The sequence below is a fragment of the Prionailurus bengalensis genome, chromosome D1 (assembly GCF_016509475.1).
Source record: "Prionailurus bengalensis isolate Pbe53 chromosome D1, Fcat_Pben_1.1_paternal_pri, whole genome shotgun sequence".
In the NCBI taxonomy this organism is placed as follows: domain Eukaryota; kingdom Metazoa; phylum Chordata; class Mammalia; order Carnivora; family Felidae; genus Prionailurus; species Prionailurus bengalensis.
In genome coordinates, this window is record NC_057346.1 from 76187969 (window position 1) to 76211491 (window position 23523).

At 50.9% G+C, this 23523-nt stretch overlaps 1 protein-coding gene across 24 annotated transcripts in view; it reads left to right on the top strand.

Moving 5' to 3' along the window:
* Window positions 1-18434, top strand: part of NAV2 (neuron navigator 2) — a 739922-nt gene extending 721488 nt beyond the window's left edge. For 23 of the 24 annotated variants that reach the window (XM_043580801.1, XM_043580796.1, XM_043580792.1 and 20 more), the window contains 7 exons: window positions 310-545; window positions 2278-2432; window positions 2649-2720; window positions 4232-4428; window positions 5614-5732; window positions 12086-12289; window positions 14976-18434. In XM_043580801.1, coding sequence (XP_043436736.1) covers window positions 310-545; window positions 2278-2432; window positions 2649-2720; window positions 4232-4428; window positions 5614-5732; window positions 12086-12289; window positions 14976-15101 — 1109 coding nt within the window. In that variant the 3' untranslated portion in view covers window positions 15102-18434. The remainder of the gene's footprint in view (window positions 1-309; window positions 546-2277; window positions 2433-2648; window positions 2721-4231; window positions 4429-5613; window positions 5733-12085; window positions 12290-14975) is intronic. The other variant, XR_006297427.1, reaches the window with a different exon arrangement.
* Window positions 18435-23523: the final 5089 nt, after the last annotated feature.

Sequence of the window (23523 nt, forward strand, 5' to 3'; positions counted from 1 at the left end):
GTTTGGTTTGGGCAAACCCCAGTGGATAAATCCAGACAGCCAAGCAGAGCCCAGTCTTAGGAACTCTGCAGAGGACAGACGGGGGCCCAAGGGCCTGGGTGTTAAAGTTGAGTCTGCGTCCAGCCAGGGGCTGGAGCACGTGGTACTCGTGATCAGAGAGCAACGGCCACTTGTGCCCAGCCTGCCACGTACCTGGGTGGGCAGCGGTCTCCAGACGAGTGGCCGCCACAGAAAAAGATAGGCTGTCCCAGGTGGCAAGTGCAGAGCTTCCCCGGGGCTTCAGACGCTTCCCGTCCCTCTCCAACGCAGGGCTCGCGGAGAACAGCCTGGACTCGCTGGTGTTCGAATCCCTGATCCCCAAGCCCATCCTGCAGCGCTACGTCTCCCTGCTGGTGGAGCACCGGCGGATCATCCTCTCCGGCCCCAGCGGCACCGGGAAAACCTACCTGGCCAACCGGCTGTCCGAGTACCTGGTGCTTCGGGAGGGACGGGAGCTGACAGACGGCGTCATCGCCACCTTCAACGTGGACCACAAGTCCAGCAAGGTGAGGCGGTCATCCAGAGGCTGCTGTTTGGCCCCTTCAGAACTGTTGATGCAGAGCGCCTAGATGGCTCGGCTGATTAGGCGTCCGACTTCGGCTCAGGTCGTGATCTCGCAGTTCATGGGTTCGAGCCCCGCATCGGGCTCTGTGCTGACAGGAGCCTGGAGCCTGCTTCTGATTCTGTCTCTCTCTCTCTCTCTGCTCTTCTCCTGCTTGTGCTCTGTCTCTCTCAAAACAAAATAAGCATTAAAAAAAAGAAAAAAAGAACTGTTAATGCCACTGCCACCCTGATGGGAAATCAGCATTTCCTCTGTGTTCTCCCTTGGTGGTTATGAAAGCCTGGTGAAGGAAGTCACGGTGGGGGAGCAGAAAGGAAGGCTTTCCTCCACAGCTTCAGTGAAAAGCGCCATCTGTAAGGCGAGCTGGCTCATTCCTCACTCGTCCGCTATGAGCCGCGTATGAAGCTCAGTGTTAGTAGGTCTTTAGGTTCGCCCCCAATGCATCTATTGTAGTTTACCAAGAACTTGTCACGTGCCATCTCGGTGCTGTCGTTTCTCCCAAATGTAACCTCTTCAGGAACAGCGATGACACTAATAATAACAACAGCTCACATCACACACTGCTTGCCATGACCAGCAAACTGACTGCCTTACAGCAGTATCCTCACAGGAGAGGTTGTTGTTACCTTGGTATCACAGAAGAGGAACCTGAGGCTTGAGGCAAGTGGCCATGTGCCTAGGACCCCTTGAATGGTACAGGGCAGTGGACTAGGGCTCAAGTCGGAGTCTTAGACTCTAGAGCTAGCAGATGGGCTCAATCCTGCTTCATGGGGACCAGTGGAGACGTTTAGACCTAGGCCTGGGCGAGGGTTGGGAAATGTTTTCTCAAACTTGATCACGGTTCAACACAGTGGGAGGTGATGGATGATTCGCTCCGGCTGGCCCTGAGTCAAAGGTGATTGGGAAATGACTCTTCTGCCTTGAATCACCTGGCATGCTCAAAGATGTAGATTCCTAGACCTCATTCCCAGATGATTGCTTTCAGTAGGTTGAATGGGAACCAACTGGCCAGGAAATTGTGCCAGCTCAGTCTCTTCCTCCTCCTCTTCCTCCCCTGACACACATCCCTAACCCTAGCTGTGCTGGGCTGCATACCAGCTCCAGATCAAGCCAATCCCCCTTGTGTTCTCCACAGTTCAGTTCAGAGCTTACCCTTTCCACCAGATATCCCGGGGCTTCCCGTGCATGTAGACCCCCTGCCCCTGCACTGTTGGTTTTCTGTCTGTGATGGCACCAGTCAGCAGTGCTTACCTCTGTGTGGGGATGGCTCCTTTGCTGTATTGATTCATCCAAGGCTTCTGTGTAAACAGCTCTCAGGCAAGTGCGAGCTTACTGGAGGGTGGGCATGATAAGCAATATCAAGAAGAATGACAATACTTCTAGAAAAGTGTCAGAGCAGAGACATAAAACTATGCCTGGGCACCCCATGGTGCTGTGCTCCTGCCCCAGGTGGAAGGAATTCTGTTACCTGGTGAATTCCGGGAGTCTGGACCCAGGCCTTCCCCACCCCCTGCCCAGCCCAGTGCTGTGCAGTAGATGGGCACGCAACACTTGTTCACCGCACGGCCTCCTGGAAGGCCTTTGCACCTGTGTTGACCTGGACAAAGTGAAGGCTCTGAGTATGTGCATCTTTCCGGGGTGCGTTCACCCACTTATTCTTTACCTGGCCTCCACAGGAATTGCGCCAGTACCTGTCCAACCTTGCTGACCAATGCACCAGCGAGAACAACGCTGCGGACATGCCGCTCGTCATCATCCTGGACAACCTGCATCACGTCAGCTCCCTGGGCGAGATCTTCAATGGGCTGCTCAACTGCAAGGACCATAAATGGTAAAGGCCGGTTCCGGGCCTCCTGGCCCCCAGGAAGCCGGTGGCCACATGATGTGTGCTGCGTGGGCACCGTGCTCACGTGGGGGTTGGGGTGGGGGTGGTGGGGGAGGCAACCAGCCACCTGCCTGGACGCTCAGACAACACGGGCTTCTGTGAGCACCTGCTCTGGCTTGGCTTCGAGTCACAGAGCCTTCTTTTCCTTCCTGTCCCCCACAGCCCTTACATAATTGGCACAATGAACCAGGCTACCTCTTCTACCCCCAACCTGCAGCTTCACCACAACTTCAGGTAAGGGATCGCTTTTCGAGGGCCAGCACTGGGTTGGGCGTCGTGCTGGGGATCCTCCCCAGCCTCACTCATTTAATTCTCATGGCAGCGTCACTAATCTTGCTGGTGGGGAGACCGGGGCTGAGAGAATTGATTCGTGTGAGGTCACACAGCTGGCCCATGGAAGAGTGGAGACAGGAGCCCAGGTCTCCCTGACTCTCCGCCCCGGGGGTGGCAGTGTCAGGATGGCAGCTCTGGGCTTGCGTCCCCTGTGCGTTTCTTGCGACGCGTCTCTCCATCCCTAGTGAACTTGAGCAACGGAAGCTCTTGTTTATGAATGTCCCCTCGTCGCTGGGTCTGTGGGCCTGTGAGTCCCCCGCGAGTCCCTCGGCCCCAGCACTGTAGTGGGGAGCCGTCCCAGCGGGGGTGCAGGAGGGGCTGTCCAGATCAGTCGTGGGAGGTTGTGTTGCTGCTTGCCTGGGCCCTTACGTGCGGCTGAGAAGCCGCTCTGGGGCGACCCCCCGGCTCCCTTACACTGGCGGCACTGCACGCATCCTAGAGGGCGATCTGTTGGAAGTGGACCTGCATCGTAACCGTCAGAAATGGCGATGCCCCCGGGCCTGACATCATGGCCACCTCTGCATCCAGGCTGTCCTGTCCCGTCCATGCTTTCTCCTCCTGCCCCCGGCACCACCCCATCTCCCAGTACACCGCTGCGATCATTTTGTGGCCAGTGGGCCTGCCTGCAGCTTGGCTCCCTGCAGGCAATCTCCTGTGCCAGCGGCATCCAAGTGAACATTCTAGAATTCAAATCTGACCATAAAGCCCTCGTGCTTTAACGTCCTTCAGGGGCTCCCCATTGGCTCCAGGATGGAATCAGACTCCTTAGGTGGGCTGGTCAAGTCTAAACACTGAATTACACTGGTTGCTCTGAATCTCTGGCAGTTTCCCACACACCCCACGTACGTGTGCAGATGGTGCAGCATGGCCTGCGGCCCGCACCCCAGCCCCCTTCTGGTCTCAGACATCCCCTCCTCTGAGGAGCCTTTCCTAATTCTCCAGGTTTCATTATGTCTCATTCCTCTGTTTGCTTCTCTGCTTCCTCCGCTGGGCTGTGTGCTTCTAGGGAACAGGAACTGTTTCTTAGCCTTGGTTATAGTTCCAGAGGCCGACACAGGGCCTGACTTCCAACACAAGAGGCAGCAGCCTTGGTGGTTAGAGCCCAGACACTGGGGCAGGACTGTCCTAGTTCTAATCTTAGCCCTTCTGTTAACTAGCTGTTTGATCTTGGGCAAGTTGTGCAACCTGTCTATGCCTCAGCATATCTGTCTGTGAAATGGGGATGGCAGTCATAGGGCTGCTGTAATGAATTGGGAGTTCATGTGTGTCCAGCATTAGATCAGTGTTTGTTGTATAGTGAGGCCTGTCCTATTAACATAGACACTCTCCAGATCTAATGAGCTTTGACTGGGGAGGCTGGTGTCGTTTTTATCAGTCAGCATCATTGAAAATTATCGCTAACTTTCCTCCAGGTGGGTGCTTTGTGCCAACCACACAGAGCCCGTGAAGGGCTTCCTTGGCCGGTTCCTAAGGCGGAAGCTCATGGAAACAGAGATCAGTGGGCGGGTACGGAATGTGGAGCTGGTAAAAATCATTGACTGGATTCCCAAGGTCTGGCATCACCTCAACCGCTTCCTGGAGGCTCACAGCTCCTCGGATGTCACCATAGGTAGGTGGGAGGCTGGGCAGGGGCAGGTGGGTGGCCTGGCTGGGGGACAGGCACTGCTCCTGGAGCTCTGGTGTTCTCAGATGAGTGTCCTCAGGGCCTTGGCCAGGAGAGCACTTTGCAGGCACAAGTCAGCTGGACGCTGCACTGTCCATATGGATGAGAAGGGGACAGAGGGACAGTCACAGCCCAAGGCAGACCCTAGACTGGCAGTCATCTGCGTCCGGTGCTGTGTCTCCACCGCCCCGCCATCTCGGCCCAGTGCACCAGGGCTGATCAGCAGCAGAGAGGGGCATCCAGCCTTGGCCATTGCCAAAACTCCTGGCTCAGCAAAGAGCGAGCCCCCACGACAAGGCTCCCGCAGGAGCAAACCACCCTGCAACACTGGCTTTGCCTTAACAATAAAGTGTTATTGGGGCGCCTGGGTGGCGCAGTCGGTTAAGCGACTTCAGCCAGGTCACGATCTCGCGGTCCGTGAGTTCGAGCCCCGCGTCAGGCTTTGGGCTGATGGCTCAGAGCCTGGAGACTGTTTCAGATTCTGTGTCTCCCTCTCTCTCTGCCCCTCCCCCGTTCATGCTCTGTCTCTCTCTGTCCCAAAAATAAATAAACGTTGAAAAAAAAATTTTTTTTAAAACAATAAAGTGTTATCAACATTCCTGAAGCTTAGGGTTCAGAGAAAAAAAGGCCACCGATCATTCCCACATCCTGACGTGATCATCTTAATTTGAGCTTCTGTTTTCTGTGTCTACACAGACGTGCTTCATGTAGTTACGATCCTAGCGTGCACACAGGATGCTCTTTTCACTTTGTCCTAAGAGCAGTCTCCGTTTTTACAGTCCTTTTCAAAGGCTGCAAAATAGGCAAACGCAGGTGTACCGCTGTTTGTTTAACCGTGTCTCTTCTCTTGGACATTTCATGCGCTTCTGTTTCAAAGGTCAGGTTAATAATACTGCAGTGAACATCTTTCTCTGAAAAGCCTCTCCTCGCTTCTGTGTGATTTTTCTGGGGGAGAGAGATCCCAGGGTGGGGTTAGGGATCCCGAATGTAATGCCCTGTGCCCACCACCCGACAGTTGGCATTCCTGCTGTCATTCAGAAAGATCACAGGAGCCCTCTGTGGGGTTTGTTCGGAACATGGCTTCTCTTAACACCCTAATTTCAGCTCTTGATTTTTCCCTGTGGTCCCCAGGCCCCCGGCTCTTCCTGTCCTGCCCCATCGATGTGGATGGCTCGAGGGTGTGGTTCACCGACTTGTGGAACTACTCAATTATCCCCTATCTCCTCGAAGCCGTCAGAGAAGGACTCCAGGTGAGGAACACACTTGCTACTGGCCTCCTCAAAATCGGGGGTCATTCAGGTGACCAGATGAGTTGTTTTCATCTCTTCCTCTAGGGGTCTGATGTGGGGTGCCAACGCCTCACCGGCGAGGCCATCAGTCCAGCACAGAGTGGGACACACACTGAGCTGTAAATCCGGGCCCTGCCACTGTTATGTGTGACCCCAGGCAAGTTGTTCAGCCTCTGTGCCACAGTGCCCTCACTGATGGAAGAGGAGAATGATAATCCTCTGCCACGAAGGGTTATTGCGAGCGCTAAATGCGGTCATGGCCGGCAAGTGCTCAGCACAGTGCACAAGAAATGGAAGCATACCTGTGTGTAGCACTTCACAGTTTGCAAAGTATTCTCCTGTCTGCTGTTTGATCCAAGCCCGGCATTGGTCACGGGACTTGAGCAGAAAACATTTGTTTTTGGGTCTTCATTTTTCAGAAGAGGACAGTCGAGGCTCAAAGGGAATAAACGACTTGCCCAAGAATATAAAAGTGAAACTTGAGGAATCTGGGATTGGAGTCCAGGCCTCTGGCTCGAATTCCAGGTTCTGAGGCCTCGACCCCACGCACTTATACCTGTCCCAGGACCCCTCCCGGGTGACCCTGGGGCCCACAAGGCTGCAAGTCCTGGCCCTGCCGCGGCAGGAAGGCAACACCCTTTACTGCTCATTCAGCCCAGCCTTGAATGCCAGGGGCTGAGCAGTAAATTGAAGCTTGCAGTGGTGCCCCTGTTGAGCCTGGAGGCCCCTGCAGCTTTCTTGCTGAGTTAACAGCAGGCATCAGGCACAACTGAACCAGCCGTGTTCCCAGGGGCTCCTCGGTGTCCTCCGTACTGGGCAACGGGAGACACAAGGTGCTGTCGTGAGCCTGTGGAGGGTGTGGGAGGGGCACGCCCACATGCACGTATAGGGTAAAGCCCATTAACGGCTGCGGTCTGTGCTCGTCCCTTCTGTACGTTTGGCTGAGCCTGGCTGCTTTGTAACGTGCAGCAGCACCTACGGTTTCAGAGGCGTTCAGGACGAAGCCTTTATTCCCATGATCTGTTAGCACCACACACCCAAGCAGCCACACAGTCACTCCTGTTTTGTGGGGCCCGTAGAAGCATCTTCCTACATGCTGGATTCCTGACGCCTGTTTCGTTTCAGAAGCCCCTCTCTGTTCTCCATCAGGGGCCTCCGGGGGCTGTGATGTCCCCTGCACCTCTGGGAGACCCACACTGCTGAAAAGCAGCAGGGGAGTTAGAAGTGGAGGAAGTGTACCGTTTCCTCTTATTCTTGCCTCACCTGTCAGTTGTCCATTTGCTGCTTCTTTGCTCCAAATCTGTCTTGTGATGAGGGATGGGGAGTAACTTCAGAGTGTGCTTGGAAGAACCCATGGGCTCTGTTGGGTAAGGGCCTCCTTTGCCCGAGGAGGCACAAACCAGCAGTGGGAAGGCCGTGCAGCCCCGGGCCACATACACATCAGCTGGCCCTTTGTCCTCACCAAGGATGGATATGCCAAGACGCTGCTCCCTTGGACCTGAATTTCAGAGAAGGCCTTCTGGGCATGGCTGTAAAGGTGGAGTCTGAACTCCCATCCCTTCCTGGAGCTCACTGTGAAGGAACACTTGGTCTCTTTCCCACCGAGAGTGAGGAGGCAACAGGTTGAAAGAATTTGGGGACGGCTATAGAACAGTCCATTGGGGCAAGGAACAGAGACATGCCACCATCTGATGGGACTCACCAGTTCAGTATGAGCCAAGAAAAGTCATTGCTTCTCTGTGCTGTGAGGCCATTTTTTTTTTAATTTTTTTTTAACGTTTATTTATTTTTGAGAAAGAGACAGAGCATGAATGGGGGGAGGGTCAGAGAGAGAGGGAGACACAGAATCGGAAGCAGGCTCCAGGCTCCGAGCTGTCAGCACAGAGCCCGACCTGGAGCTCGAACTCGTGAACCACAAGATCATGACCTGAGCCGAAGTCGGACACTCAACCGACTGAGGCACCCAGGCGCCCCTGTGAGGTCATTTAAAAGACAATCTTTTAAGAGTGTGGGAGCTACCAGGGGGAGGCAGCTAGAGTTAGCATTTTCATTTTACCAAATTGCTCAAAAGTGAGCCATCTTGCCTGTGACCTCATCCTGAGGAGCCAAAGGAAAACCCACAGAATCTGCTGGTTCATGAGGAAACCTGGCGTGTTCCTCATGCCTCTGGTTTTGAAGGAAAAGTCTGCTGACGTTTATTGAGGGCCTGCTACTTGCTGGGCACCGTGCGAGGGGCCTGATGTGCACGCTGTCATTTAGTTCTAACAGCTCAGCGAGTATACCTCATAAACAAGACCAGGCTCACAAGAGTTTTTGACTGTTACCCAGGTTCACACAGTGGGGTATGATGCACCAGCGTTAGAGCCGGGTCTGGCTGACCCCTCCATTACTTCTCTGATTTTCAGGCTGTCTCGAGGACCCCCATAACTCCCAGAAGCCTCAGGTGGCTCAGGGAACAAAGTGTTGTGTTTTATACAATGGTTTTCTACGTGAGATGGCATATGACAAAAGGATTCCTCGATTTTTTTTTTTAAATGTTTATTTTTGAGAGAGAGCACAAGCAGGGGAAGGGCAGAGAGAGAGAAGACAACACAGAATCTAAAGCAGGCTCCAGGCTCTGAGCTGTCCGCACAGAGCCCGATGCGGAGCTCAAACTCATGGGCTGCAAGATCCTGACCTGAACCGAAGTCGGACACTTAACCAACTGAGCCGCCCAGGTGCCCCAAGGATTCCTCTATCTTAAAAAAAGTTTGATTCCCTACTGTCCTTCGTGTTACCTTGAGTCCACACTTACTGTGTGCTGGGCGCCGTGTGGGGTCATCGGCTCCTCACCTGTCCCCGCAGAGTGAGTGTCATGGCCATGAGGGGAGTGCGCTGCAGAGTCAGAAGGCTCACAGAGGCCCAGCTTTTAGTTCCCAGTGTCTCGGCCCATAGTTCCTGAGCCAGTGGGCACGGCAGGCTCCTCCCTGCCTTGGGGCAAGTGCATGGCCCATCTGTCTGTCTCTCTTTCCATCTGTCTCTGCTGCTTCCCAGAGCTGCCTCGGGGCTCTGCAGTGGGGCCGAGGAGCTTTTATGATAATTCCTGTGCTTGCCACCATACTTACCCAACCATTCATCACCTGGTCTTGAACATGTCTAGTGGCAAGTGTGGAGGCTTGTAAAAATATTTTCTGTTCTCGCAGATGATGTTCACATGTGCCTGATGTACATTTGTCTTATGACTCAGTTCCCAGTCCTGTTACCCTTTGGAGCTGTCACTGTTAACATTTGCCAAAGTGTCCCAAGTCTACAGAGCAGCTCAGAAGACCTGCGTCCCTCTGGTGGCCCCGGGGGGGGGAGAGCTTTGGGCCATTTATCAGATGGCCCAATCTGCTCTGAGACCCTGGGCAAGTCTGTAAGCCTCAGGTTCCCTGTCTGTGATCTGAAAAGCTTAGACTAGAAGTATTTTCTCGTATTTTCTCCAGCGGTCTTCTGTGGAGCCCAGAAGGTGCTCAGATTCCTCGGTGGTGGGGAAGAGTAAATATTCGAAAAACCACTGGGCCATATTATGTCTAAGGGCTTGATGAGCTCCACATCCCGGCCTCTGTTGCTCTGCAGCCCGGAGCCTCTCCTCCTCCAGACTGGCTCCAGAAGTAAGGGTCTGGTTCAGCCTCATCCAGGAGGTCTGGCTTGGGAAAGCTGGTCCAATCCTCCCTTTGGAGGGAGAAGCTTCTAAAAATTGCAGGAATGTTTCTAATCGAGACCAACCTTCTTCAGTTCTAAATACCCCCCACATGCGGGTGTGTTCCCTCCCTCCCCGGCATGCACGCACGTGTACACACACACTTTCCTTCAAGTGATCCCTTCTCAGACTATGAGTTGCCTTTAGAACACCAGACTGGGGGTGCCTGGGTGGCGCAGTCGGTTAAGTGTCCGACTTCAGCCAGGTCACGATCTCGCGGTCTGTGAGTTCGAGCCCCGCGTCGGGCTCTGGGCTGATGGCTCAGAGCCTGGAGCCTGTTTCCGATTCTGTGTCTCCCTCTCTCTCTGCCCCTCCCCTGTTCATGCTCTGTCTCTCTCTGTCCCAAAAATAAATAAATGTTGAAAAAAAAAATTAAAAAAAAAAAAAAGAACACCAGACTGAATGCTCAGGCCCGAGACTCACCATTGCCCCAGGGTTAAGGAAGGTTGAGTGACAGACAGGGTCAGAGCGCTAGACGGGAGGGGTGCTAGCGTCTGAGAAAGCAGTGAGGTCATAGCAGGTTGTGTCTGTGTGTGTTGAGTGCAGAAGGAGTCAGTGGCTGACGGGGAGAGATGGGTAAGCGCCTCTGCCCTGCACGCAGGGCGGGCGGCTTCCCGGCAAATCATACGTAAAGGTCACAGGTGCCTTAGGCAATGGTGAGTCAGCCAAGTTGACATGTCCTTGTCTGGTGGACAATCTGGTCTGCATCTCTCTGCTCCGGGTTTGGCTGAGTCACGTGGCTCTCGCGGATACCGAGGGGTTCAGAGTGGAGTCATTCAGGAGGGCTGGAGAGGGAAAAGGCCCAGACAAGGAAACTGAGGTCCTAGGTCTGATCCAGCTCCACTCCATAACCTTCCACAACTGGTGCTTCTGTCTAGGCCCTGACTTCCCCATCCGGTCAATGAGGCTAGGTGACACCAGTTCCTTCCAGCCGGGGCAACCTATGACTTGTGTAGATGTGGTTTTGTCAGAGCTCAGCTCTGTTCTGTTAGCCAGTCCTCTCTCCCCTCTCCACTGGGAGAGCAGAGGGAGCAGACAGGCTGGGGGCTGGGTGCAGTTTCACTCCGGTGCCCCCTGCGCCACTGTGGTTCAGGAGTCTTCGGTCTTTATACCCGTGGTCCCCTGGAGAAGGGGGCGTCTTCCAGAGCCACAGCCGGCACCACGCTGGGCGAGCACATCTACCCCATCTCCTTAGACTCAGTGCTGCGTGGATGCGGACAGACTTGGACTCCAGTTCTGCTGTCTTTCCTCTCTGGGCCTGTCCCGTCATCTGGGAGACTCGAGTCATAGGGTCGTCCCTGGGAAGCACATGGTAGTTAAACAAGATGTTCGTAAAGCGCCGCTGGAACACCATAACCTATGAGATGTGGCCGCGGTGCCAGCATTACAGAGAAAGGATGGAGATGACACCTAGCCGTGCCACATTCAGAGCCCGGCCTTGGGAGGTGCTGCAGCCTGGGCTTCTGTCCTTGAAAGAGTATATGTGTCTCTTGACATTGCTCGTAGAAGTCACTGGAAGGGGGCGCCTGCCTGGGCGGCTCAACCTGTTAAGCGTCCAACACGCGATTTCGGCTCAGGCCATGATCTCACGATTCGTGGGATCGAGCCCCACGTCAGGCTCGGCACTGACAGCACATGGCCTGCTTGGGATTCTCTGCCCCTCCCTCTCTGCCCCTCCCCTGCTCGCATGCTTGCTGACACCCACACCCACTCACTCTCCCTAAATAAATAAAGAAATAAACAAATAAATATTTTTGAAAATCACTAGAATAGTTGTATCAGTATTTAAGGCTTAAGAAAAGGCCTTGAATTGCTCGTGTAGTTTTCTGTTTTAAGAGCAAATTAGTTGTTAGTTTGGAAGGATACATGAGAGAGAGATTTAAAATTCCAACGCCCATGTGTAACCTCTGTTAACAGTCTGCTGTTTTGAAAGTGACCAGCGCTGCTATAGAGGGCCTCGGAGAGTCCGACCTGCTTCAGGAAATGGGGTTTTCTCAAACCAGGGCTGTTTGCGACCCCTCCCGTGGTGTTGATGCCCAGCACTCGATCTGTGTGGGAGGTCATCTTTGCAGAGGGGTGTACCGAATGGGATACTAGAACCGGCCTGTGTGAGCTGATGGTCAGCACCTCCTTCCAACTCCAGGTTCAGTGATACCATACTGGTAGTTGGAAATTGGCCGTAGTAGGTCTATTTATACCACAGAAATTGGCAAACGCTTCAAATTACATGGTGGTCGTTCCCCCACCCCAGGTGGCTACTTTTCAGATTAGGTCAGCAAAGCTTAAAGCTTAGGGTGACACGGTGAGGCAGTGGCAGAGCTAAGAGGTGAACCCAGGTCAGCCGAACTCCAAAGTTGGCGCCTTCGACCCTCATCCCCACCCCCCCCAAGTCATGTTGCCTTCAGTCTTAGTACATACATCGAGCTGTGTGTGCCTCGGGTGACCTCCTTAAGGTAGAATTCTGGAAGTGGAATTGTGCCATCAGGGAAGGCATAACGCTGGGCTTGAGGAGTTTTTCAGATGACTGACACACCAGGCCTGCAGAAGAGGTCTCCAGCCACACCCAGACTATTCCTTCTTTGCCTGTTTTCAGCTCTACGGAAGGCGGGCCCCCTGGGAGGATCCTGCCAAGTGGGTGATGGAGACCTACCCCTGGGCAGCCAGCCCACAGCAACACGAGTGGCCTCCCCTGCTGCAGCTCCGGCCTGAGGACGTCGGCTTTGATGGCTACTCCATACCTCGGGAAGGGTCTGCGAGCAAGCAGGTGCCCCCCAGTGACGCTGAAGGAGACCCGCTGGTGAGTCCTCGGCTCCCAGAGCACTTACTGTGTATCCGTCATCATGCAAGGCATGGTGGGAATACAGACATGACCGAGTCCGGGTCTTGCTTTGGAAGGCCAGACCCATCCCAAGATTAGTCACCTTTTTGCCAATATTTTCTTCCATGGTGTCAGTTTTTCACTGTCCTTTAACCCTCTGAAATGTGTTCTGGTATAAGGTAAAAGGTTAAGAATTTGATCCCCCTCCCTGCAAACATCCCCGTACCACTCTTTGCCTTCTGATTTGAGTGCCACCTTTATCAAGTACTGTCCTTCTCCATTTATCTCTCCCCCTAGTAACGGGGCAGAGGCGGGGAGATTCCTAAGGAGCAGAAGCCCAAGCCAACTGATCAGGAGCACAGGCAGGGAGAGGTTTGAGGGCAGGAAGGACTCGCAAAGGACAGGGAGGCCTGAATATGGGTCCCAAGGCCAATGATATGAGTTAAGCCTTTAACACTGCCTGAGTTTCTTATTTACCCCCACCACTGCTAAAGCAAATAAAGGTCCTTTGAGAAGAACCTGGACCAGAGACGATAACACTATAATTACAGTGTTCCCTGCCTATGAGACCTGTACATAGTCCTGCTGAGAAATTACATCTAATAAATCAAAAGCTCCATAAAAGAAGGTGGAAGCACATATCCCAGAGCCTCCCATACTTAAATGACCATTATCATGCCTTCAGTTTACCCTTGAGCTACCTTGGCAGCTAAGGCAAAAGGAAAAACACAGCAGAGAATATTACTTGCATTACTTAATGAAAGAACATATTCATAAGGGATGCAGCAGGATTAAAAGGCAGCTAACGTGTTGTTCTATGCCTGATGACTAACTGATTTGCTAGATAAAAATAACAATAGCTGCTTTGGCTTGTCTGCCATCCTCCCGACTGGCAGCAAGGAGCTGTGGTCCTGTGGAGACTTTTTAAACAGGACCTCTGTTCTAAATGGTGTTATTATTTGTTATATGCACGACCTCATTTACAGCGTTGACAAACAACAGTGTTGCAGAAGAAAGGTTTCGGCTTGAAGAAGCCGCTTCTAACATTAACGATGGCTGAAAGCCAGAGTCAGTGGCGAGCTTTTTGTGGCTGCAGGCTCATGAGATCTTCCCTCAGGAATAGAAGAGAACTTAGGAGATATCTAGAGGAAAGAATGGCTCCCTCATCCCCAGACCCTCTTTTCTTACCCAGGAATATTTGTGTCCCTGATTAAACCTGAGGGGATTTAGGTAAAACCTGGAGCTCTTGGAACAGTTACCCAGAATTCTCCCTCCAACCCCGGGCCCTCAGAAGGGAGTTGTGCCAGCTCCGTTCCCCCCACTTTATAGTTGCTGTTTCTCCCTGCCCAGTGCCAGAGATCTCTGTTAGAATAGCTCTCTTGTGTCCTGGTCTGTCTCCCTCATGAGACTGAGACCTCCAAGAGAACAGGACTGACTGGTTTTTGCTCCAGAACACCTGCTGTTAAGTGCCGGGGGTCCGGGGGTGGGTTGATGAGTGAGGAATCACGGCCGCAAAGGATCGTCCATGGTGCCACAGCTCCATCTCTTCCCCCCTCGCCGCTTTGCGGGTAGGCACCAGCAGATGGTGTTCCCGTGCCCTGGCTCACCCTAGGATGCCGCACAGCATCCTGAGGGCCAGCTGGCGAGGAAGCAGCTGGATTTCCTGCCCAGCTGCATCACGTCCTGGCCTTAGCTCAGAGAGACCCTACTTTCTAACTTACTTGCTACATAGAACATAAAATACCCAATTGATGGTTGCAAGTAAGTTCCCAATTCCCCCCTTCACTCCTAAACAAATGACCAATAGAGTATAGACCAAGGAAGGTTGGAGGAACACCCTTCAAGCTCTTTAACGCAAAGGATGGCACTTGCAGATCTCGTTTATTGAGCACTTAACCAGGCACCAGGCCCTATTCTGAGGGTCTGATGCACATCACGTCATCTTGTTCCCTATTTCAACCCTCTGAGATACAGGCGCTATTGTTCTCTCCACTCTATCGATGAGGAACTGGTGGCTCAGGTTATCTTAGGTAATTGTTCGGAGTTCTCTGACTTGGAATCCAGGTTTCTCTGTGCCTCGTGGCTCTGCTTGTAACCGGTGCTGACCTTTCTCTCCTGTGGCAGCCTTGACAGGAGCGGGCATACGGCCGGCTCTGGGCTGCCCTCTGGCCAGAGCCAGATGCACCCATGGGCTGGATGCTCCCTGAATGGGGAGCCGTGTGCGTCATATGTCAGCAGCAGAGACGCTGGACTGGCATCTTTATCCAGTTTGAGGCCCGTGTTTGAGTAAAGTGTGTCCCTTCCAAATAAAAAATAAATCCTGTATTCATAGACGACTTCCTGTTTTGTTTTCTGTGCTCTACATATGTGAACTCAATCCACACCATAACGTTGTGGGACAGGTACGATTATTGTTCGCCTGTGGCCAGTGAAGAAACTAAGGCACAAAAAGGTTAAGTAACTTACCCATGCTTATGCAACTGGTAAGTGGTAAAGACAGGATTTGAACCCTGGAAGCCTGGCCCATAGCCCACACCTGTGTCCACAGCCCCCACTATGGGCGGCAACCCGGAGCGAGTGTGGAGGGGGTAGCGTGAGCTTGGAAAAGGCCAGAGGTGGGCAGCTGCCAGACTGAAAGCTGCTCATGCTGTCCCTCTCTCCCCAGATGAACATGCTGATGAGGCTGCAGGAGGCGGCCAACTACTCCAGCCCCCAGAGCTATGACAGCGACTCCAACAGCAACAGCCATCACGATGATATCCTGGACTCGTCCCTAGAGTCTACTCTGTGACAGGGGCCAGCCATGGAGCCCGCCCACCTCCCCCCCGTCCTTGCCCTGCTCCACCTGAGTCCCCTGCACCATCCTGAACATGCCCTCCTGAGCCAGCCCCCCCGGCCACAGCGTGAGAGCTGCAGGGATACCCAGACCCCTCATCCTCCAGCCTTGGCCCCGGGTGCAGGCCTCCCGGGCCGGCCGCCTTGGGACCGCTTCCTTCCACAGTGAGAACTGCACTATCTTCCGTTTATTTTAATTATCGTTTGCCTTGTTGCTGTGACCTCCCTAAGACACTGAAGACACTTCTCGGGAAAGGATCGTCACCGTTGAAATGAAAAGATTATAAAAGAAAAAAAAAAAAAAAAGGAAACCAAGAACCCACTAGAAGCTCTGAAACCAAACAGCATCCTGCCAAGGAGCTGCCCAGGGCAGAAGAGGCCGGAACCAAGCTGGAAATGTGGACTCCGTAGCTTCCACTCAGCCCAGAAACCGCAACCGGGTGGTGTCGCCAAGCACCCCCGCATCTGCCTCCCCGCCTTCGTCCCCGCCTGTGTTAACTAGGGCACTACAGAGCTACAACACAGGGAAACCTTAGGGAAAAGCAAAGCGCGCTTGCTGTTTTGTTTTGCTTTTTTAAATGGTGCTCTCCTTACCCGAGAGGTATTTTGCCTGTTCAAGTTCAACCACACCTTTCAGATCCGTCAGCCTCCAGTCGATCCCTACGCGTGAGCGGAGCGAGCGCGAGCCGATGTGACCGCGACGCAGACAGCACGTGTCTACTTCCTCCTTCTCTAGAAATGAATCAGGTTTTTCTTTCTGCAAACACTGTGTACAGTGAGAGTTGGTCTATTTTGGAGAACTGGTTACCCCTTTGCCAGTGAGGTTGAGTTTCCCCCTTTCTGACTCTTTGATTTTGAAGATTTCCCCCCACCCCCAACCCCAGCCCCCCCTTCGGTCAGAATCAGTCCTTTGGTGAAAGAAAGAACCGCAGGAGTTGAGTTTCGGTTTGGTCCTGCTGAGTTCTGGTTTTTCAGTTGTCCATCCTCACCGTTTTACACCTCGCCGCCTCCTGCTGTGGCCGGGGGGTGGTTGTGTCCTTCCTGGTGGACCAGGACCCCATCCTCCACGCGTGGGTGAGCCGGGACCTTGCCTTTCCTTCTCGTCCTTGAGGCTTCAGAACGCACATTGACACCTCAGGCGTGCCAGCCCCAGCCTCAGGTGGGGGTGCTGAGGTCACCTCGCAAAAGACTTGCACTTTCCTCAGAACCAACGCGACGCAACTCAGCAAGGGGCCGGCGGCCGCTCCTTTCCAGAAGCCCCGGCCTCTGTCCGGACGAGTCTTGCCTGACCTCTTCGGTGCTGACCTTCCCAAAGCGATGCCTTACTGGTTTTGTACTAACCGTGTTCATTTACAAGTGTTGTGCCTGCCTGGGGTCCATTTTTTGTTTTCCCCATCAGCAAACAGGGCTAAAAAGTCATCTACCCATTAGGAGGACTCAAGTTGCTGTGACTTTTCTCATCCAAAAGACTCATTTGTGTGGATGTGTGACCATGAAAAAGAAGGAAAAAAAAAAAAAAAAGATGCATTTTTTTTTTTTTTTTAGGTTCTTCTCAGTCTCCAGCTAACACTCTGACTGGACAATGATCTGTCTTGTGCAGAAAAAGGCAAAAGTTCCTACAAGTTCACATGACATTGCTGATACATACCCTGCTAGTATGCGTCTTCAACATACTGGTATTTTCTTTACAGAGAGTGGTAAATCTTTAAGTTGTTTGTTTCTGCTTTATAAAAAGAATCTTTATTGGACCCCAGTGGGGGTGTCTCTATTAATGATCAGGGTTTTTATTCCATCTTTCCCATTCCTATTTCTGAAGGTCCATCTCTATACACTTTCATTTTCTTATCACAAGAACTTGACCTGAAACTGCTCACATGATATTGGACGACACCATTGTCTTCCTCCTTAAAAAAAAAAAAAGGAGAATGTGTCCCACTAGCTGGTGAACGGAAAACCTCTCCGTGCCGACCTTGCTTTATTCACCGTAAACTCAGACTCTCTCGTGCGCAGCCTTCATTAGCCATCTGGGTGTGTGTGTCTTGTTCTGTTTTGTTTGTTTTTTTTTTTTTTTCCATAAAAATTTGAAACCATGAATTTAGCCTGTGACCACGGGCCACACCCTGAGCCTTCTGGTAAACCTGAAGAGTGGTCCTTCTCAATCTGTTTCCCAACGATGACCTTACACGCTCATACTGTGAATTTGGGAGGAGATAAAATGGACTTCTCCTTGGGGGCAGTTTTCCCAGTCACCTTGTGAGTAGACACCTGTCAATATTGTTTGAAACTTTTTAACTTTTTTTTTTTTTCTTTTTTTAGTGATACCTTCTCTTTCTCTTCTCCCCTCTCCTACAGACTTCCCTCCCACTGGGTCCAGGCTCAGAACCAAGATCTCTGTCCCTGGTGCTGCCTGACTAGTGACTGGTGATTTCAAGTAGCGTAGCCCTTGTGTGATTCACAACTCCGTGTCCTTCCTAAAGTTTCGGGAAGCAGGGTTGTCTGATATGCACAATTCTTATTTTGGCCATATTTTACTTTAGTGTCACTCACCTTTGACAAAGTGACTTTGTACTCATTTAGGGCTCTGTCCAAAATGCTTCCATTTTGCCTTTTTCTACAGTTAGGCTAATCTTGAAATGTATGAAATTCTATGCAACATTTATGTTGAGTTACCAATGGAAGCCAAAAGTCTTCTTCCCAAACTGCCAAGAATTATACAGGCCATAAATGAGAGGGGAATATCTTTTAATTTAAATTTGGGGGTGGGGTAGGGGTGGGACAAGGAACGAGACTTACCTAGACATTTGTTGTGTCTTGGGGACATTTTTTATTTTACTGTTGATGCTTCAACTTCAAAATTCTGTGTATTCAAATTTGATCGTGGTGAATCTACTTCAAAAGGAAAAAATAATCCAACTTTGTGGATATTAAATGGAAGGTTTGCTGTTTTAATCTAGTTTCCAGTGGAGCAGTTTATGAAATATGTCCTATAAGATGTACATTTTTTCATTGTAACATAGAAATTGTAAATAATTGATTAAAGTGCTGCATTTTGATGAATTTTTTCTAGCCATTTTTAAAGAGAAAACTAGGAATTGAGTATTTTGTGTACGGTATGTTTCCTTCCTCCTTCCCTCCCTCCCTCCCTATTTAATTTTCATTTGTCATGAGGTTTTTGGATTTGCCAATGATCTACTGGAGATCATGCCCCACGTCATAGAGAATAAAGCTGATGATTGTACCAGTCTTAAATTATTCATGATTCAATAAAATTGATGCTTATTTATTCAGATTCGTGGTTTGGCTTTTCTGTGCTGGAGCAAGTCCTTGTCAGAGTTCAATTTCATTCCAACAGGAAGCCATTCTTCCTCGGGTACAGCAAACAGGGAGAGCCCAAAACACTTGCAAACCTATCTTTGCCGCTCTGTCATCAACACCCTACCTCTTCTCAGTTTCTCATCTAAGTGACTACTTGTGTGGCGCTTTTTGGAAATGTAAAACTCCAGACTCCTCTCCACCTTTATGAATCATGGAGGATCTTGTGGAAATGAAGATTCTGATTGGTGGGACCAGAGTGGGGCCAGGTTCTTAATTTCTAACCTCCTTCTAGGCGGTGCCAGTGCTGTGGGCCCTACACCACACCTCGAGCAGCAAGCTATATCATTCTCCAGCTGGACCCCCGGTCAACTCCTTGGCACAAGAAAGATTTTTTTTTTTAATGTATTGAGAACCTATTAAGGGTCAACTTGCTTTCCCAAGCGCCCCAATATAACCTGCAAAATGACCCCGAGGAGGTAAATATTCTTCCATTTTACAAATGAAAAAAAAACTGGCTCAGAGAAAACAACTTGCCAAGGATCCTGTCGGCTAAGAGGTGTGGGAGTTGGGAGTTTCAGCCTCATCTTCCAAATCCAAATCCTGCCTCTCTGGGCCGCCTCTGAAGGGCCCCATTCCACGCAGCAGCTGGCGTGCATTGCAGAGCACAGGCGGTGGGAGATGATATCACGCCTTAGCATTCACGTTTAACAGCAACAACAAAAATTTTAAAGGCTTGAAGTGAGGCCTTTGGTTTTGCTCTGAACCCGATTCTACACAGCTAGCTCAACTGCTAGCGATGTGAGGTGTCCAACTCCTAAGGCACAGCTCCTATAATGCACCGCAGTGGCCCAGCCAGGGAGAGAGAATCCAGATGTTTAGCAGAGGCAGTTTTAAATGCTGGTCCAAAAAAACGAAGGGGAGCTGGCACAGTGGTCTGGCAACTAGATATCCTGGTTTCTAAGCGTTTCCACATCAGATATTCTACCCGTGGCTACACAATCGTTTCTGATGTTCTCTAGGAAATGGGGTCGGCATTTATAAAGGACGTGATTAGCTGGAGGACTTCAAAAAGGAAGAAGGAACGGAGCTGTGCATTGAAGTCTTTCCTGTGTGCTGGATGCCGTACCGAGAACTTCACTTCATCACGCACAGTCATAGCACCTCCAAGAGGTGGGCGCTCTTGACTCCGTTTCACAGGGAGAAACCTGAGGCTGAGTAACGTTACGGGACTTACCGTATTGTAGAAATGGAGTTCTCGGTGTGTCTGGTTCTAAAACCCCCGCCCTTTGTGCCACATGATGCTAGTCTCTTAGGTTGGACTTGGAGGGGGAGGTTTACACATCCCTTCCGCGCCTGTTACTTATTGCTGTGTAACAAATCACCCTCAGAATTTAGCAGCTTCAGGCAACGAACATCTTCTCTCCATTTGTGTGAAGCAGGAATCTGGATGTGGCGTGGCTGGGTCATCTGATTCGGAGTTTCTCACCAGGCTGCCATCAGCACGTCTTAAATATTTGCAAGGAATATTCAAAAGCAGGAACTATAGACAGCATCGTTTATTTTAATTTTTAAGTAATCCCTACTCCCAACATGGGGCTCGCACTCACACCCCCAAGATTGAGAGTCACATGCTCCACCCACTAAGCTAGCCAGGCACCCCGGAAATCGTATTTAATTATAAAATGTCAAATGTTTTCCTGTGTAGGAGGCAGATCAAGTGCCTGTCACCACTTAATATCACAGTAGAGACCGTAATCAGCGGAGTGAAGCAAAAGGAATAGAAATGAAAAAATTACCCTTTTTGTTCACAGATGACACTATGCAGTTAGATAATCTGAAAGAATTCACAGATTATTAGAAATGAGTTGGCTACATTTGCTGGATACAAAGTCAATACACAAAAATCAACCGAACAGGGGTGCCTGGCTGGCTCAGTTAGTAGAACAGGTGACTCCTGATCTTGGGGTTGTGAGTTCAAGCCCCACATCGAGGGTAGAGCCTACTTAAAAAAAATTTTTTTTAAATCAATATCTATATGCAGCCAGAGTTTGAAAAGGTACCAGTTTCAGAGCATCAAAAATACCTGATACCTTGGAAAAGAATGTAAGATGTGAAAGACTTCTATACAGAAATATATAAAACATTGTTGGGAGAAATGGGGGAAGACCCAAAGAAATGTGGAGATACATATTATGTGTGCGGATTAGAAGAGTTAATGTAAAGAGGTCAGTTTTTCCAAAATGGACTATAGTTTGATGAGATCCCACTCAAAAGCTCAACACAGTCTTACAGAATTGACAAGATGATTTTAAATGTATTTTGAAATGCAAATGGTGAAGCGTAGCCAATGAAGAAGAAAACTGAGAGATCTCTCTACCAGATATCAAGACTGACTATAAAGCTGACAATAGTTCAAGAAGATAGAATAGACGTTCCCCAAATAAACCCAATGCATGCTTGCTTTCCTACTTGGAATTGTGAACAACACCTCAGACCAAAGGACCTATTTCATGGAGAAGGGAACTTGACCAAGGACTCATGACAGTAGGATCTACTGATCCCTACCGTAAAGCTGGAGGTTGAACTATCCTCTTAAAGACTCAGGACACCAGCTTGGGAAAGGCATTCTGTGTTAGAGCATTGTTTTCCAGGAAACAGTACATTTGCAACCATTGTCCATTATCTGTTGCTGGCACCCAATACGTGAGTTGGGGGAGGGGGGCGCCTGGGTGGCTCAGGTTAAGTCGGTTAAGCGTCCGACTTCGGCTCAGGTCATGATCTCACCGCTCACGAGTTTGAGCCCCGCGATGGGCCCTGTGCTGACAGCTCAGAGCCTGGAGCCTGCTTCAGATTCTGTGTCTCCCCCTCTCTCCGCTCCTCCCCTGCTCACACACTCTCTCTCTCTCTCCCTCAAAATAATAAACATTAAAAATTTTAAAAATAGAATACATGAGTTTGGGGAATGAGGAGTGGAAGTGGGAGTGGCCCCTCCAGCAACCCGCTTAGGGAATTTTTTGCTTCCTGTCCTACAACTTTAGGCTCTCCAAAATTAGAGGTGCCTGTCCCTGGTGTGTGTGGGCAGACAGGGAAAGGTGGGAGGAGAGATACTTCTCTTCCACCACTGCATTTAAAACTACCTCTGCTACCGGACCACTTGGGACCTCCGGTGCTAAGTGACTGGAGGTACTGTGCTGGCAGGGTAACTGACCCTGATTATCACGAAGAGCTAGGGCTGCATAATGGGAGCAGGGGCAAGTATGTCCCTGCCTGGTGATAACTGTGAATGGGCATTTGCAGCCAGCATAGCCCAGCAAGGCCAAGTTAGTTGCTCCGACCCTTCAGGAAGGAAGCGCTGGCTGAGGGTAGCACAGAATGCAGGACTGAGAAAAGAGTTGCTGAGTATCAGTGATGGCCCAAGGACCAGCTGTTAGCATGTTCCACTAACTCTCCCACCGGAAGTGTTCTCTTTAGAGATTGTGACGAGCAATGACCGTGGACTGTCAGCAACAGAATAGGCTCGATGCACCGAGTGAGACATGCGAGAGAACATTGCAACGTTCTCTTGCGAGAACGTTGTTCTCTTTGTGAGAACATTGCAAGGCATGAGCTGTAGCAGACACTGCTGATGCCTCAATCCATACCCCTGAGTTCATCCGAGCCTGCAGTGGACAACTGGCGTGCTGACGGCATCCCGCCACAAGCCCCCAAGTGTCCCCGCTCCCCTGTCTGAGACCCTTCTCCAGTGCCACTGAAGCTTCTTCAGCCCAAGTGCAGAGCAGCCCACGGGAGATTTCATGCCCTGCGGAACAACCTGCAACCAACAAGGTATAGGAGTTGGTGGAAGAACACCCAGCATTCCCATCCTTCTGTGGGATAAGTGGGAGGCACGGTCTCCAGGGCTGTTTTGAAGCTCCCAATGGCACTGAGTCCCAATTGCCCACAGTGGCAGTTAAGGAGCTCTTTATTGGCTTTCCCTCTTCCTTGTCACATCTGTCTCCTCCTTCCCTCGGGGCTGCTTGAGGATGACGGAGCGAGGGCATACCCTTGAGAGTGAGTCTGCCTTAAACTCTGTACCCCGGACAGCTCACTTATCTCACCTTGGTCCCAGCCCTACGCTCAGTTGTGCTTCCTGACACCACAGGACAATTCAGCTATCTACACTTCCGTCCTTTCTCAGAATCGGATGAGCCAATGCAGCAATTCCACTCTTACTTGCTGTTCTGGATTGAATTGTGCCCCATGCATGAAAGGATATGTTGAAGTCCTCACCCCCAGAACCTCCAAATGTGACCTTATTTAGAACTAGCATCTTTGTAGATGTGATTAAGATGAGGTCATACTGGAGTAGGGTGAGCCCTTAAGGCAGTATGACTGGCGTCCTCATAAGAAGATCGTGTAAAGATACGAGGGAAGAATGCCATGTGGAAATGGAGGCAGAGACAGGAGTGGTGTAGCTGTAAGCCGAGGAGCACTAAGGACTGATGGAGGCAAGATTCTACCTGGCGTCTCAAAGGGAACTTGACCCTGCTGACACCTTAGTTTTGGACTTTCAGCTTTCCAAAATAGAAGAGAATACATTTCCGTTGCTTTCAGCCAGTTTGTGGTACTTCATGATGGCAACTCTCGCTGATCGATATAGTTATATGCCGAACAGAAATGCACACACATATATTTACGCATAAAGAAATATACACACAATTGGGGCGCCTGGGTGGCGCAGTCGGTTAAGCGTCCGACTTCAGCCAGGTCACGATCCCGCGGTCCGTGAGTTCGAGCCCCGCGTCGGGCTCTGGGCTGATTGCTCGGAGCCTGGAGCCTGTTTCCGATTCTGTGTCTCCCTCTCTCTCTGCTCCTCCCCCGTTCATGCTCTGTCTCTCTCTGTCCCAAAAATAAATAAAAAAACGTTGAAAAAAAATATTAAAAAAAAAAAAGAAATATACACACAATTGTTAATAGCAGCTCTAATATCTATCATCACAAACCATGGGAACAATCCACACACGTCCACTGTCAATAGAAGACAAATAAAATCGCGATAGGTCTGTGTCACACAGCAGTGAAAA